We start from the raw sequence: 17,779 nt of genomic DNA, 5'->3' as shown, positions 1-17,779 counted from the left end.
CCCCTGAAGCAATTAGATATTCCCTGGATCAACTTTACCTATAAATGTTAGTATCCAGTTATATTCTGTGTATCCAAGAAAGAATTCAGGACTTTCCTGCAGCAATCCACTGAGCTGGCCAGAACCAACTCTTGAGGGAGTCTATTCCACATTTTCACAGCTCTTACTGTGAAGAAACCTTTCCGTGTTTGGAGATTACATTTCTTTTCCTCCAGACGTAAAGAGTGCCCCCTTGTCCTCTGTGATGACCTCAGGATGAATAGCTCTACACCGAGTTCACTATATGAACCACTGATGTATTTATACATGGAGATCATATCCCCCCTTATGTATTATACATGGAGATCATATCCCCCATTATGTATTATACATGGAGATCATATCCCCCCTTATGTATTATACATGGAGATCATATCCCCCCTTATGTATTATACATGGAGATCATATCCCCCCTTATGTATTATACATGGAGATCATATCCCCTCTTATGTATTATACATGGAGATCATATCCCCCCTTATGTATTATACATGGAGATCATATCCCCCCTTATGTATTATACATGGAGATCATATCCCCCCTTATGTATTATACATGGAGATCATATCCCCCCTTATGTATTATACATGGAGATCATATCCCCCCTTATGTATTATACATGGAGATCATATCCCCCCTTATGTATTATACATGGTGATCATATCCCCCTTATGTATTATACATGGAGATCATATCCCCCTTATGTATTATACATGGAGATCATATCCCCCCTTATGTATTATACATGGAGATCATATCCCCCCTTATGTATTATACATGGAGATGATATCCCCCTTTATGCATTTTACACGGTGATCATTTCCCCCCTTATGTATTATACATGGAGATCATACCCCCCCTTATGTATTATACATGGAGATCATATCCCCCCCCCCTATGTATTATACATGGAGATCATATCCCCCCTTATGTATTATACATGGAGATCATACCCCCCACCCCCCTTATGTATTATACATGGAGATCATATCCCCCCTTATGCATTATACATGGTGATCATAGCCCCCCTTATGTATTATACATGGAGATCATATCCCCCCTTATGTATTATACATGGAGATTATATCCCCCCTTATGTATTATACATGGTGATCATATCCCCCCCCCCTTATGTATTATACATGGAGTTCCTATCCCCCCTTATGTATTATACATGGAGATCCTATCCCCCCTTATGTATTATACATGGTGATCATATCCCCCCTTATGTATTATACATGGTGATCATATCCCCCCTTATGTATTATACATGGTGATCATATCCCCCCTTATGTATTATACATGGTGATCATATCCCCCCTTATGTATTATACATGGAGATCATACCCCCCCCCTTATGTATTATACATGGAGATCATACCCCCCCCCATTATGTATTATACATGGAGATCATATCCCCCCCTTATGTATTATACATAGAGATCATATCCCCCCTTATGTATTATACATGAAGATCATATCCCCCCTTATGTATTATACATGGAGATCATATCCCCCCCTTATGTATTATACATGGTGATCATATCCCCCCTTATGTATTATACATGGAGATCATACCCCCCCTTATGTATTATACATGGAGATCATATCCCCCATATCCCCCCCCCCTATGTATTATACATGGAGATCATATCCCCCCCCCCCTATGTATTATACATGGAGATCATACCCCCCACCCCCCTTATGAATTATACATGGAGATCATATCCCCCCTTATGCATTATACATGGTGATCATAGCCCCCCTTATGTATTATACATGGAGATTATATCCCCCCTTATGTATTATACATGGTGATCATATCCCCCCCCCCCTTATGTATTATACATGGAGATCATATCCCCCCTTATGTATTACACATGGAGATCATATCCCCCCTTATGTATTATACATGGTGATCATATCCCCCTTATGTATTATACATGGAGATCATATCCCCCCCCCTTATGTATTATACATGGTGATCATATCCCCCTTATGTATTATACATGGAGATCATATCCCCCCTTATGTATTACACATGGAGATCATATCCCCCCTTATGTATTATACATGGTGATCATATACCCCCTTATGTATTATACATGGAGATCATAACCCCCCCCCCATTATGTATTATACATGGAGATCATATCCCCCCCTTATGTATTATACATGGAGATCATATCCCCCCTTATGTATTATACATGGAGATCATACCCCCCCTTATGTATTATACATGGAGATCATACCCCCCCCCTTATGTATTATACATGGAGATCATATCCCCCTTATGTATTATACATGGAGATCATACCCCCCCTTATGTATTATACATGGAGTTCCTATCCCCCCTTATGTATTATACATGGAGATCCTATCCCCCCTTATGTATTATACATGGTGATCATATCCCCCCTTATGTATTATACATGGTGATCATATCCCCCCTTATGTATTATACATGGTGATCATATCCCCCCTTATGTATTATACATGGTGATCATATCCCCCCTTATGTATTATACATGGAGATCATACCCCCCCCCTTATGTATTATACATGGAGATCATACCCCCCCCCCCATTATGTATTATACATGGAGATCATATCCCCCCCTTATGTATTATACATAGAGATCATATCCCCCCTTATGTATTATACATGAAGATCATATCCCCCCTTATGTATTATACATGGAGATCATATCCCCCCCTTATGTATTATACATGGTGATCATATCCCCCCTTATGTATTATACATGGAGATCATACCCCCCCTTATGTATTATACATGGAGATCATATCCCCCATATCCCCCCCCCCTATGTATTATACATGGAGATCATATCCCCCCCCCCTATGTATTATACATGGAGATCATACCCCCCACCCCCCTTATGAATTATACATGGAGATCATATCCCCCCTTATGCATTATACATGGTGATCATAGCCCCCCTTATGTATTATACATGGAGATTATATCCCCCCTTATGTATTATACATGGTGATCATATCCCCCCCCCCTTATGTATTATACATGGAGATCATATCCCCCCTTATGTATTACACATGGAGATCATATCCCCCCTTATGTATTATACATGGTGATCATATCCCCCTTATGTATTATACATGGAGATCATATCCCCCCCCCTTATGTATTATACATGGTGATCATATCCCCCTTATGTATTATACATGGAGATCATATCCCCCCTTATGTATTACACATGGAGATCATATCCCCCCTTATGTATTATACATGGTGATCATATACCCCCTTATGTATTATACATGGAGATCATAACCCCCCCCCCATTATGTATTATACATGGAGATCATATCCCCCCCTTATGTATTATACATGGAGATCATATCCCCCCTTATGTATTATACATGGAGATCATACCCCCCCTTATGTATTATACATGGAGATCATACCCCCCCCCTTATGTATTATACATGGAGATCATATCCCCCTTATGTATTATACATGGAGATCATACCCCCCCTTATGTATTATACATGGAGATCATATCCCCCCCCCCCCCTTATGTATTATACATGGAGATCATATCCCCCCTTATGCATTATACATGGTGATCATATCCCCCCTTATGTATTATACATGGAGATCATATCCCCCCCCCTTATGTATTATACATGGAGATCATATCCCCCCTTATGCATTATACATGGTGATCATATCCCCCCTTATGTATTATACATGGTGATCATATCCCCCCTTATGTATTATACATGCAGATTATATCCCCCCTTATGTATTATACATGGAGTTCCTATCCCCCCCTTATGTATTATACATGGAGATCATATCCCCCTTATGTATTATACATGGAGATCATATCCCCCTTATGTATTATACATGGAGATCATATCCCCCCTTATGTATTATACATGGAGATCATATCCCCCCTTATGTATTATACATGGTGATCATACCCCCCCCTTATGTATTATACATGGAGATCATATCCCCCCTTATGTATTATACATGGTGATCATACCCCCCCCCCTTATGTATTATACATGGAGATCATATCCCCCCTTATGTATTATACATGGAGATTATATCCACCCCTTATGTATTATACATGGAGTTCCTATCCCCCCTTATGTATTATACATGGAGTTCCTATCCCCCCTTATGTATTATACATGGAGATCATATCCCCCCTTATGTATTATACATGGAGATCATACCCCCCCTTATGTATTATACTTGGTGATCATATCCCCCCTTATGTATTATACATGGAGATCATATCCCCCCTTGTGTATTATACATGGAGATCATATCCCCCCTTATGTATTATACATGGAGATCATATCCCCCCTTATGTATTATACATGGAGATCATACCCCCCCTTATGTATTATACATGGAGATCATATCCCCCCTTATGTATTATACATGGAGATCATATCCCCCCTTGTGTATTATACATGGAGATCATATCCCCCCTTATGTATTATACATGGAGATCATACCCCCCCTTATGTATTATACTTGGTGATCATATCCCCCCTTATGTATTATACATGGAGATCATACCCCCCCTTAATCTCCTCTTCCTGAGAGAGAATACATTCAGTTCCTCTAATCTTTCCTCATAGCTGATCTCCTCCATGCCTCTTATCAGTTTGGTTGCCCTTCTCTGTACTTTCTCCAGTTCCCCGATGTTCTTTTTGTGAATTGGTGCCCAAAACTAAACTGCATATTCCAGATGAGGTTTTACTAATGATTTGTACCGGGGGAAATGATATCTCTCTCTCTGAGTTTCTACTTGCTCAAGGAACCCCTAGCAATCTCTGGAGGAACCCTATTATTCCACAGAACCATGGTCAAGAAAGGCTGATGTACTGCCACGAATGTGTTCCTGGAATTGCTGATGTGTCCAGATTTACTTCAAGGATCTGCGGTAGAGGGCCTGTGCAGCATCGACATGAATAAAGTGTTCTGCAATATTTCATTTATGTGTCAGTGTGTGCAGAAGACCCAGCATTGTCATACATAATGTTGAATAGGGTTTATTCCTTATTCAAGGATTTGTGGTCACAGACAGATCATTACTTCCCCCCCCCTGTGTAGTTAGTTAAATTGTAGCCATTGATTTATGCTGAGCAGCAGGGTGGATAAGTGTTTAATGCTCTTTCCGTCCATCACTAATGTTCTATGCATGGAGTTTGTATTTTTTTCATTTTGTTTTTGTGGGATTCCTTAACAAATATAGGTTTCTTATAGCTTCCTCCCAAGATTGTGCATTGGGAGGAAAACTTATGTCAGATTTTAAAGCCTAATTGCAGTCCCACCCCACCAACTCACAGTCTTTCTTCTTCCTCCTGCCCCTTTTTTGTCTATATAATTTTTCATGTTTTCTGCCAGGCCACATGACATGCAGGATGCCCTTCCCCTCCTCTCTGGAGGTAGGCAGCCCTCAATGAAGCACCACACTAAAGGTCTGAGAGTCCAAAGTTATGTTTTATTAGATAATTAGTAGAAAGAAAGTCAATGTGTTTCAAGGGTTTCGACATTCCCTCTTCATCAGGGCTGGTGTAATGTGTTGTCTCCAAATATCACCCAAACTGTCCTCTCCGCTCCTCGCACGACCTCCTACTCTCTAGCTCCCTTGTCTCCTCCTCCCATGCTCATCTCCAAGACTTTTCCAGAGCCTCCCCCATCCTCTGGAACTCTCTACCCCAATCTATCAGACTATCGCCTACTCTGCCCACTTTTAGGCAATCTCTGAAAACCTATCTCTTCAGGGAAGCCTATCCTGCCTTCAGCTAGTGACGGAGTCTTCTATTCCTTCTACCAGTCCATCCCCCACAGTTATTACCTTTTGTACCACCAGCTCCTCCCTCTTAGATTGTAAGCTCCCAGGATCAGGGCCCTCCTAACCCTCTTGTATTGAACTGTATTGTTGCTGTGCAAACGCTGAGCAAACTGTTGGAGCTATATAAATCCTGTATAATAATAATAATCTCTAAATGTGACTGGACTCGGCTAAAAAGCAACAGCTATATGATATTCATTTTATAAGACATTGCTTTAGACTCTCAGGGCTCAATTCACTAAAACTAAAATACCACACCAAAATGAGCAATAAAACGGGGAATGCAGTATTTTCCAAAAAACAGTAATTCCATAAAAAATGATTGTAAAATACAGTAAGCGCTTTTCCTTTAAATGGTGTGGAATTTTAGCTGTAAATTATGCAATTTTCTCTGCACTGAGCTGGTTGTTGAGGAGCTAGCACCTTCCAGCTTCCTAACAACCAGGATTCCTGGCTGACAGCACAATGTGAAGAAAGCAGTGCAGACATTTAAAAAAGCAACTTGGAGGTTCCCCACAATCCCTACCAGGCCCTTTGGATTTGGTATGAATTTTATGGGGGACCCAACGCCAAAAAATGTTTTAAAAAATGGTGTGAGGTCCCCCTCAAAATCCACACCACACTCTTGTTCGAGAATGTAGCCTGGCAGGTCAGGAAAGGGGGAGGCAAGTGTGCACCCCCATCCCCCTTCTGAACTATACCAAGTCACATGCCCTCAACATGGGGGTACCACTCGAAGGGCCTGGTAAGGCTTGTGGGGGTACGCTCAAGCCATCTGTTGCTTTTAAAAGTCCAGTCTGCTGAATCCCATACTGATTGTATTTTTTTTTTTTTTGTGAATTGACTTTTACATCAGTTTATGTGGTATTTACTGTGCAGAAAATACCACATAAACTGAATATGAATTGAGATTTTCAATATCGCATGAGATATTTGGACCAATTGAGTCACGCGGTCCATGTAACGAATTCAGTATTGCTTTGTGAATTGAACCTTCAGACCTTTGGTGTAGCCTTCCCTCTGCTTCCTTTATAGTTGGATGTGTCTGAATCCCACCTTTGTTTGGGGGTGTGTTCTGATATTTGCAAACAGCCTAACCCAACGAAGTTAGCTCTTCAAAAATAATAAAAGATAAATATAATAGGTTAGCACCAAAAGGCAGCTTTTGGTAAATATAATAGGTTAGCACCAAAAGGCAGCAAGGCAGCTAGCAGCAGGTAAGTATACAAAACCCCAAAATCTAATCCATACAACAAAGTGCAGCTCCTCAGTGCAAGAAAAAACAAAGAAATCTTAGAATACCGTGTGACAATAACCATATTACAAAGTGATTAAATAAATGAGAAAGTCCACCGAATACATGTGAAATAATATGATAAATTAAAGATCCAGTAGATCCAATAGGTGTCTGTGTGTGACTTCCACCATCCAGTTAAATTCACACCACTTGTGAATAAGAGTAATACCGCACTCACCAGCTCCAAAGCTGTCAATGCAGCAAGTAGCCCATTTGAAACATTACATTTTGATCGTCTTGTGTGGTAATCCAGCTCCATCCGTCCATCTGGAATCTCCTGGCAACAGCAGCACGTACCACTACAGGGAATTGAGCCTTCCACAATGCCACTATATGGAAGAAAAGCATTCACAGCATGCAGCCAAACTCTAAAATGGCCACCAGTTCCGAGACTGGAAGTGGCGGCGTGACATCAGTGCGAAGCTCCGCCCGGAAGCGTTTCGTGCAAATGCACATCTTCAGGGTATGCTAATTGTTTAGTGTTTGGCTCCATGCAGTGAGTGCTTTTGTCCCATATAGTGGCAGTTTAATCACCTTGTTATGTGATTATTTTAACATTTCAAACACTGACGCGTTTGCTGCACTTTGTTGTATGGATTAGCTTCAAAAATACGATTATCTTTGACAACACCAGATACCAATAACAGAAGATCAAGTGTCTCTGTATTGATGTTTTAATGTCAGCACCATTCTCTTCAACACTGCGCTGAGCCTTAGTCTATGTGATGATCTCTTTCCAGGGGCTGGGTCCATGATGCCCACAAACATGTACCTCTCACTTTGAAGTCTTAGGTGTGCATGGCCTGTGGCAGCAACACTTGGTGTTCAGCAGCAGGAAAGCTCATTCTGTAAAATATAGTTCTTACAGCACGGCACATTTCAAGGATCCTCTTTCTCAAGGCATAATACCCTTGGCTAACAGGAAGCTGACTGACGTTGGACTATGGAGCAATGAGTCTTTGGGGGACTAGAAGCAAACTTTTAGATGTCTTCAGGAAGTAGAATATACAGGTCTATGGGAATTACTAGAGAATAAAAATCATACACACACCTAGGTTGAGATGGATAAACCTGGGTCTTTTTTCAACCTTATAAGCCATATTCTATACAGTCCTTCTCCCTTCTGTCCTAAAAGCCAGGACATTTTTATTTCAATGCCTTCCCTGCAGTAAGTTAAAAAGTGTCCCAGTAGCAGTATCTACCACCCTAAATACTAACCTTAGATTACCTCACTTTATCCGACACTGTGCCCATCTGTAGCAGCTCTCTTCTCTCGCTCTCTCTCTCTCTCTCTCTCTCTGCATTCACAAGACACAGAGACAGCAGCAGGAGCCATTAGCTCCCGCGGCTGTCAATCAAACCCTGTGAGCAGAAAGTGGGGGGTGTGGCAGACACTGAAGAGGAGGAGCTGATATCACCAGAGAAGGGGGGTCCCAGAAGAGGAGGTTCGTTGTCTCTCTGTGCAATAAATTGCACAGAGCAGGTAAGTTTAACATGTAGTATCACCCAAACCATACAATATCACCCAAACCGTACTCTCCGCTCCTCGCACGACCTCCTGCTCTCTAGCTCCCTTGTCTCCTCCTCCCATGCTCATCTCCAGGACTTCTCCAGAGCTTCCCCCATCCTCTGGAACACTCTGCCTCAATTTATTAGACTATTGCCTACTCTGCTCACCTTTAGACGGTCTCTGAAAACCTGTCTCTTCAGGGCAGCCTATCCTGCCCTCAGCTAATAATGGAACCTTCTATTCCTCCTACCAGTCCATCCCCCACAGTTATTACCTTTTGTACCACTAGCCCCTCGCTCTTAGATTGTAAGCTCCAAGGATCAGGGCCCTCCTAACCCTCTTGTATTGAACTGTATTGTTGCTGTTTTGTCTCCTGTTATATTGTAAAGAGCTGAGCAAACTGTTGGTGCGATATAAATCCTGTATAATAATAATAATAATAATGTTTGTTATTTTAAGAAAGCAAAAGCCTTTATAGCTGCCTTGGTTATGTTTTTTGTGTATTCTTTCATTATGATTTACAAGACTAATGAATTCTAATATTTAAAATGTTGTTAGTCAAAAGAGACGCATGAGAATAAAAAAAAAAACATACTCTCCTAGATGGCTGTAGCATTGATCTGATGCTGCAGATGTTTCCAGTCAGCTTTTCACCGAGAACTGAGTGATAAAGAGCTGCTGATTGGTGAGTTCTTGGGTCCGTTCTGAGCACAGAGTGCTGGCTGTCAATCACAGCTCTCTGCACTGCCCCTCCAGTGCTCACTGGAGCGCCAGACTGGGAAGGGGCAGAAGTGACTTTCTTAGGCTCCCAGCGGTGCACATAGAGGCTGAGCCAGCTGCTGTCAGGCATCTGGGTGGATCCCAATGTTAATGTCAGGATCCCTGCATAGCCTGGACCGGTCTGTGATGTCAGCCAGCAGCGGACTTTGGCTGAGTCTGGGTCACAGAAGTGTAGAACTAAGAGCACTCCTGTGATCCATAGGAGAGCATGGCCAAAATTGCTCTGGCCATACTTCACCTTTAAATATGAAATATTGCATGTTCACATTTAGCTTTCTCCTTCTAAACCAGAAGGTGGAGCTTTAGGCTCATTTTCACTATACTAGTTAAATGCAGCTGTAATTAAATCTCTTTGCATTGCTATTCAGTAGTGGATGAGAATGGGATGAATGTCCTACCCTTCTACAATGTAATGATAATTTCAATGCATTTCCGAAATCTATCTTTTGAATAAAATAATATTACATATATTAATATAGTTATATATAATGTAATGTTCTTTCCAATATTTCTGCCCCAAGAAATATTACAGTAGAAAGATCGCATATGCCTAAAAATGTTTAATACTCTCAGCAGTCTCACAGTTTAGTTTTCCCGTCTTTAAATTTTGATGAATACGAGCTGTAGGCCTTGATTGCAACTTTTAACCGCATGAGTACCAGCCTGTAATACGACTTTGTTACCAGGCCATTTTTAGTATCCAGTGCTGTGATAGTTTGATTGACAATTATTCAGTCATGCAACAGAGTAGAAAAACTAATTGTACACCACAGAACTTTCTTTTGTTGGTACTTAATAACTTTTTTACTATAAAAAGGGAAAAAAAACAGATGCCTCCCCTCCCCCAGTGCCAGGACAAGGCCATTTAGTGCCCAGGGCGAAGATGCAAAACAGTGCCCCCCTCCCAAGATGTATGAGCTTTGTGCATCAGCAAAAATAACCTTCTGCGCTCCCCCTCCCGAAAAACATTTGAGCACTTATCTGCACACTTATACCCTCTAAGCATAAATTCCCTTTGAAAATCAAAATTCTCCCAAAGAAGAATTCCCACTCTTCCTAGTACAAATTCCACCCCCACAATGCAGTCCCCAACCTTGCATAAATCTATGCCCCCCCCTCAAATCCTTCCCCCTCCTAATACATATCCTCTACTCCTCAGATTTCCCCTCTGAGCACAAATCATCACCCCTCTCCCCCCACACACACACCATCACCACCACATTTTCCCCCCTAGAACAAATCCCCTCAATCATTCCTACTAGCATAACTCCTCCCCCCAGATCCCCCTTCCTAACACAAATCCCCCCTCCCAAATCCTCCTTTTAGCACAAATACCCCTAAATTACCCTTCCTTGCACACACCGCAAATCACCCCCAGCACAAATCCTCTCTCCCACAAATTTCCTCTCGTAGAACAACTCCTACCCCCCAAGCAGAATTCCCCCTCACAGCACAAATCTCCCCTCATCTTCCCTTCTAGCACAAGCCTTCCCTTTCCCTCTTCCAGCTTAAATCCTCCCCCTAAAATCACCCTTCCTAAGACCAATATCCCCCCGCCCCCCCAAAGTTTCCCCTACCTAGCACAAATTATCCTCTTCCAAATCACCACATCTAGCACAACGCCCAAAAAAACACCTCCCAGCACAAATCTCCCCTCCTACCTCTGCCTCCCCCCACCCCCCCCATTTTTCCTTCTAGAACAAATCTCCCCCCCCCACTGCCCCCCAAATCCTCCCTGCATGGATCCTCTTCACCAATCCCCCTCTCCTAGCACAAATTTCCCTCTCTAGCCCTTTTCCAGCACAAATCCCCCAGTCCCCCCTTCCACCACTTATCCACCCCCCCCCAAACCCCTCCTATCCCTAATGCACTTCTCCCTCCCCCTCCTATCACAGATATATGCTACTCTGCTCTAGTTGTGTACCCAGTTCAATTCCCCCTTCCTCACACACAGACCTCACATACAATGATGCTGTAGAGGTTTGTGGGATGTTCTGCCTCCCTGGCCCCTCCTCTTTTTGACACCTCACAGTTCAGGAGGAGCCTGGTAGAAGCTGCTTTTAAAATTTTTGACAGACAACTGGTAGGGAGAGGTGCAAGGGCATGGGATCGTGGCCGCGGAAACTCACAATAGAGATTGTAGTAGCTGTCAGATTGGGACTGAGCAGGGTTTGCTTACCTGCCCTCTACCCACATTCTTTGTTGGGAGGAGATGGGGGTGGATAGGCAAACCCTGCTCAGTTCCAATCGAGGAGCATGGCAGTGACAGGAGGAAGAACCTGGAGGGGAGAGAGAGCACAGTGTGAACCTCCTTCCAGCTCTCTCCTCCTCACCAGACTGGGCTTTGCACTTCCCTCTCAATGATGACAGTAGTAGTAAGGCTTCTGCAGATTGTACCGGTGCCCCCCCCCCCCCCCCCACATGGTACCACCTTGCCTAGAGCAGCCACCCCTACTGCCCCCCCCCCCCTTTTCTTACTTTTGTAATGACCCCTTTTAAGAAAGTAGACACTTCAATAAGATTTTATTGTTTATGACAATTTTTTTTTAATATGCTAGTATTTAGGGGGTTGGAACATGGAGCTTGGCAATGGTGCATTAGATACATTGTACACAAAGAGAGGAGGAGGTGAAGGGTTAATGTACAGGTTACATAAATGTAGTGTTAACCCATAGAGGGCTGCTGATATTTAACTCATTCTTCCCCAAACAGTATGCCAATAAAGAAACAGTCTGTGCAGGTCTAGGTGCAAATAAGCTGTAGAATCCACAAATAGTGCTCCAAATCGTGTGGTAAAATTACGCACTCACCAGATGCGTAAAGTGAATACGCATTAAATGACACTGTAGAGGTCCCTTTAGGAATTGGATAAGATCCTAATCCGGGCTAATCCTCCTTCTAGGTGTGGTGGTGCTTGTCAGGAGCTCACGGGTAGGTACAGGATCCAACTGGCCAGAGATCCCTTTAAGGGGTGGACGGGTGTAGAAGTTTGCTTTAAGGGACTCCCTTCTCTGGATGCTTAAGGTTGGCTTTTCTCATCAGCAGTTAGAGCAGTCTTGTGACTTCCGGCTCCAATAAACAGTCTAGGGCAGGGGTGTCCAAACTATGGCCGTCCAGCTGTTGAAGCTCTACAAATGCCATCATGCCTCTGCCTCTGGGTGTCTTGCCTGTGGATATCAGTCTTGAAAGGCCTCATGGGACTTGCAGTTTGGACACCTCTGGTCTAGGGGTTTGTCTTTTTGTAATTTATTGCTTGCAGAACTTGTAACAGGAGAGGGATTGGTGCATGTGATACTCCAAAATGGTCAGAAACATGAATTAGAGGACAGTCTAAACTCTCGCAGCTGGGGACCATAAAGTATCTTTGGCATCCACTAGTAGCATCCACTTGAGCTATGGCTGATTGACCTCCCGTTCCATCTGATGGCACCTGGATAATTTTAGGTCCAACTTTACATGACAGAGCCAGTGGCATGACACCGATGTTTTTTTAGCTATCTGTGAGGGTGGCATTCTTCCTATTCACCACCAACGTAAGGGGTACTTGTCCACTGACCTCAAATGATTTGGTTTTAGTAAGGGTTCCAGGAGACCTGAAAATGATTTTAACTCTTCCTCTGGGGTAAGGAGGGTGAAAAACGCTGCTGTAAGATAACGATATCATTAGTTATTTATATCAAGTTATCAAAGAAACCAGTAAGAATGACTCAGCAGGTGATCTCTTGGACTGGAATGTCCCTACAATAATAATACAACAGATGATCCTACAAGAGTTTTTCAGTTATGACCAAAGATATTGACTCACTGGTTACTAGAATGCTACATTAGGTTTCCAGTCAATGCCTTTACAGCTTCCACTCATTCGTGCTTTTCTCATTTACAATCAGCAGTGTGAAAAGAAGTGAAAAACTGGAAGTGGATCCAGACGTGTACTCCTTCCCTGATGTGACCAGGATTGTCCAGGAACAGACCAGTAGGGGCCTGGGACCCCTCCAGCTGCACAACTGCAGAGCAAAAGACGAAAAGGAAAAAGATGGGGAGTTTAGTGATAATGATGAGGTTCCACCTCTTCTATGATGGGAAAAACTCCTGCCACAGTTTGGACTTTCTATTGTTTTATCCATTGTTTCTCTGGCAGCTGCTCTATACTGCATTTATAGGCAAGAGCTGCAGGAGCTTGACTGCACCAAATGCAGCCTCAATCCTATGCATTACATGGAACTGCCCTGCACCTGAGCTCCACAAACCAAAAACACTATTTCATCCATTTTTAATATACAGAGCAAACTTCCCCACCCATCCATGTCTCCATGCTTTATTTTTCTGAGAAATCCCTTTACTTTTTAGCATTTTCTTGAGCAAGGAAGATGATTTATGCAGCATTTACTTCCTGGAATCCATTTGCCCTTAGCTCAGGCATGAAGGCAGGAGGGCATGCTTACTTATTTTTATTTCAGGTACTTATTTAGCGCCATCAATTTACGCAGCGCTTTACAGACAGGCATACCTTGGTTTATGAACGCCATGGTTAACGTAATTTTTGGTTTACAAATGAAAATTCATTGAAAATAATGCCTCTGTTCACAAATTTGTTTTGCAATATGAACGGATTACTTGGTTTTCATTTTTGCATTTAAACATTTTGGTTTTGCATTTAAAAATAGTTTTTTAATCATGTCCCTGTACAGTACTATGCCTTTATAAAGAGTATTGAACAGATAAGACTTTTTTTTATTTTTTTCTGACCTCCGGAACGGATTCATTGGTTTTCAATGCATTCCTATGGGAAAACGCGTTTCGGCTTACACATTTTTCGCAATATGAAACGTCCCTCCGAATGAATTAAATTCTTAAACTTAGGTACGCCTGTATATATTGTACATTCACATCGGTCCCTAACCCTCAAGGGGCCTGCAATCTAAGGCCCCTAACTCACATTCATACATACACATACTAGGGACAATTTAGACAGGAGCCATTTAACCTCCCAGCATGTCCTTGGAGTGTGGGAGGAAACCGGAGTACCCAAAGAAAGCTCATGCAGGCACAGGGAGAACATGCAAACTCCAGGCAGGGGTGCCATGGTTGGGATTCAAACCAATGACCCTAGTACTGCCAGGCGGAAGTGCTAACCATTTAGCCACTGTGCTGCCCCATGGCATCATTTGCCTAGGTCAGAAACCAGGAATTATAGAAGAAATGTAAAAAAAAAGTTTAAAAAATGTAAATATGATACACTTTCAAATATATTTACTTATACTAGCCTCATAAGGATTAACAATAGTCAGTGTTGATTGAGAGAGTGAAGTTTTATTTTACTTTGAGAATAAATTACTGTGTATTGTACACATGAGCAAATCATCGGTATACGTATGAGCATTTTGAAGCTGAGCTTCACTCAACTACTTGTTTCTATTAGTAGATAAAATGTACAAAAATGTGACCTGGTATCAGCCGCATCATCCACTGTACAGCAGAGCTTAAAGGATAGTTCACCTTTCATAACATGTTACACCCATATTCATGGTGTAACATGTATGAAAGGACCGGCCCCTACTCCACTACTTTGACAGCTAGCGGGGGATCTTCTTCCCCCGCTAGCTGTCAATATGTAAAAAAAAAAAATGCGTCTATGCGGGGCTCCGCCCACCCAGGCTGCACCACTCTATCACAGTCCTCTGTGAATGTGAAAACTACAAGTACGGACAACCTTCTCAATGAACTACCACGGTGCTGTGAGCGCTGTGGTAGTTCATTGTTTCTTCCTGTCAGATTGTGCCGGCTTGCTCATGTACTAGCAAGCAGATATACTGACAGTCAGGATATCACTGGCACAATGCTTTCCAGGCTCCTGCAAGAAAAAATAATAACCTGCAAAAAAATGTAATTTATTATTTTTTGTCAAAAGGTGAACTTATCCTTGAAAAACTGAAAGCGGTATTGGAGGACAAACATAAGTTTTTTTTCTGTTTGGCAACCGTGGGTGGATTACCAACCGGTTTCTCGTTTAACCTAAAAAACGTACTAATCTATGATGTGTTGGGTTTTACCCCTCCATTCCCCTTGTGTGGGGATCATGTCTCCCGGCTCTCCAACCCCCTAGGCGAACGCCTCTTCTTTGCTGGTCTGTCTCTTTTTCTCTCTGCCTTTTTTTCCTTCCATTTTCTCGTTCCTCTTCTGTATGGTTTGTTTATACTTGACCAAGTGCCTCTCAGTTCTTATTGTTGTTCTGCAGGTCTATGATTTTCCGAGACTACTGTCCCTCATGAGAAGGTGACTCTTTATGTGTTTTCTTTTTTGTTATCATTTTGTATGTAACCTTTATATTTTTGTAGGTGGTTGCAGGCCTTATGGCCCTTTGCCTTCCATAGTGTTATCCAGACCCCAGAGGGGGTCTTGTATGTGTATCCCTGCGTTTGTTGTGTGATGTTTCCCTGCCCTTTATTGTTTGTTGTTGCTTTGTAACATTCGATTTGTTACGGTTTGTATGTTTTTTCATATGCTTAATAAACTCTTTGGTAAAGAAAAAAGTATTCATACCCCTTGAAATTTTCCACATTTTGTCATGGTACAACCAAAACCGTCAATGTATTTTATTGGGATTTTATGTGATAGACCAACACAAAGTGGCACATAATTGTAAAGTGGATGGAAAATGATAAATGGTTTTCAAATATTATACAGGATTTATATAGCGCCAACAGTTTGCGCAGTGCTTTACAATATAAGGGAGACAGTACAGGAACAATACATTTCAGTACAGAAGGAATAGGAGGGCCCGGCTCGTGGAGCTTACAATCTAAAGGAAGGGGGAGGTGATACAAAAGGTGATAGCTGTGGGGGATGATCTGGTGGAGGTGATTCAAGTACAGTTCTTAGGTGGAGGTGGAGGTGGGGTAGGCTTCCCTGAAGAAGTGAGTTTTCAAAGATCGCCTAAAGGCAGACAGGGTGGGGGCTGACCGGACATGCTGTGGTAGGGAGTTCCAGAGGATGGGAGAGTCTCTAGAAAAGTCCTGGAGGCAAGCATGGGAGGAGGTGATGAGGGAGCTAGAGAGGAGGCTATCATGGGAGGAGTGGAGTGGGCGATTTGGGCGGTATCTGCGGATGAGGTTGGCGATGTAGCTAGGGGCAGTGTTGTGGGTGGCTTTGTAAGCTGTGGTTAGTATTTAGAATTTTATACGTTGGGTTAGTGGAAGCCAGTGAAGGGATTGGCAGAGAGGGGCAGCAGTCACTGATCAGTTGGTAAGGTGGATGAGTCTAGCAGCAGCATTCATAATAGAATGAAGGGGGGATAGCCTGTGTAACGGTAGACCAGTGAGGAGGGAGTTGCAGTAATCGAGGCGGAATATAACCAAGGCGTGGATAAGTTGTTTTGTGGTGTCATTGGTCAGAAAGGGGCGGATTTTGGAAATGTTGAGGTAGCAAGATTTAGCCAGTGATTGGATGTGGGGCCCAAAGGAGAGGTCAGAGTCTAGAATTACGCCTAGCACCCTGGCATGAGGGGAAGGACCAATGGTTGTGCTGTTTATCTTAATAGTAAAGTCATGAGTGGGGGATCAGGGGGGAGGAAATATTACAAGCTCAGTTTTGTAAAGATTGAGTTTAAGGTAGTGATGTGACATCCATGCTGATGTGTCACTTAGTAGATTTGTGATACGTGAGGAGGTTGAGGGGGTGAGCTGGGGAGCAGAGAGATAGATCTGGGTGTCATCAGCATGGAGGTGGTATTGGAAGCCATGGGAGGTTATCAGTTGGGCCAGGGAGGAGGTATAGAGAGAGAAAAGGAGGGGCCCAAGGACAGAACCTTGGGGTACCCCAACAGAAAGAAAAAGAGGAGCGGAGGAGGAGGAGTTGTATGTGACACTGAAAGTGCGCTGAGAAAGGTAAGAGGAGAACCAGGAGAGAGCAGAGTCACAGAGGCCGATGGAGTGGAGTTTAGTGAGGAGGAGCGGGTGGTCGACTGTGTCAAAGGCAGTGGAAAGGTCAAGGAGTATGAGTATGGAGTAATGGCCATTGGTTTTAGCAGTTAGTAGGTCATTAGTGAGTTTTAGTAGGGCAGTTTCTGTGGAATGTTGTTGGTGGAAGCCAGACTGTCGGGGATCAAGAAGGTTGTTGTCTGTGAGGTAGCAGTTCATACGGTTGTGAACAAGGCGCTCAAGAAGCTTGGAGGCAAATGGGAGCAGGGAGATGAGTGTTATGTTATTCAAACAGGTGGGGTCCAGCGAGGGTTTTTTGAGAATGGGGGCTAACCAGTGCATGTTTGAGTGGGGAGGGAAAGGTGCCCATGGAG

At 42.9% G+C, this 17,779-nt stretch overlaps 1 protein-coding gene across 2 annotated transcripts in view; it reads left to right on the top strand.

Moving 5' to 3' along the window:
* DNAAF11 (dynein axonemal assembly factor 11) overlaps positions 1–16,022 on the top strand; it is a 147,759-nt gene extending 131,737 nt beyond the window's left edge. For both annotated transcript variants that reach the window (XM_089685938.1, XM_089685937.1), the window contains one exon: positions 13,377–16,022. In XM_089685938.1, coding sequence (XP_089542064.1) covers positions 13,377–13,566 — 190 coding nt within the window. In that variant the 3' untranslated portion in view covers positions 13,567–16,022. The remainder of the gene's footprint in view (positions 1–13,376) is intronic.
* The last annotated feature ends 1,757 nt before the right edge of the window (positions 16,023–17,779 follow it).

Source organism: Staurois parvus, unplaced genomic scaffold, assembly GCF_062004578.1.
Source record: "Staurois parvus isolate SC_StPar_1 unplaced genomic scaffold, SC_StPar_1.0 ptg000389l, whole genome shotgun sequence".
Lineage (NCBI taxonomy): Eukaryota > Metazoa > Chordata > Amphibia > Anura > Ranidae > Staurois > Staurois parvus.
This window is presented reverse-complemented; position numbering and strand designations above follow the sequence as displayed.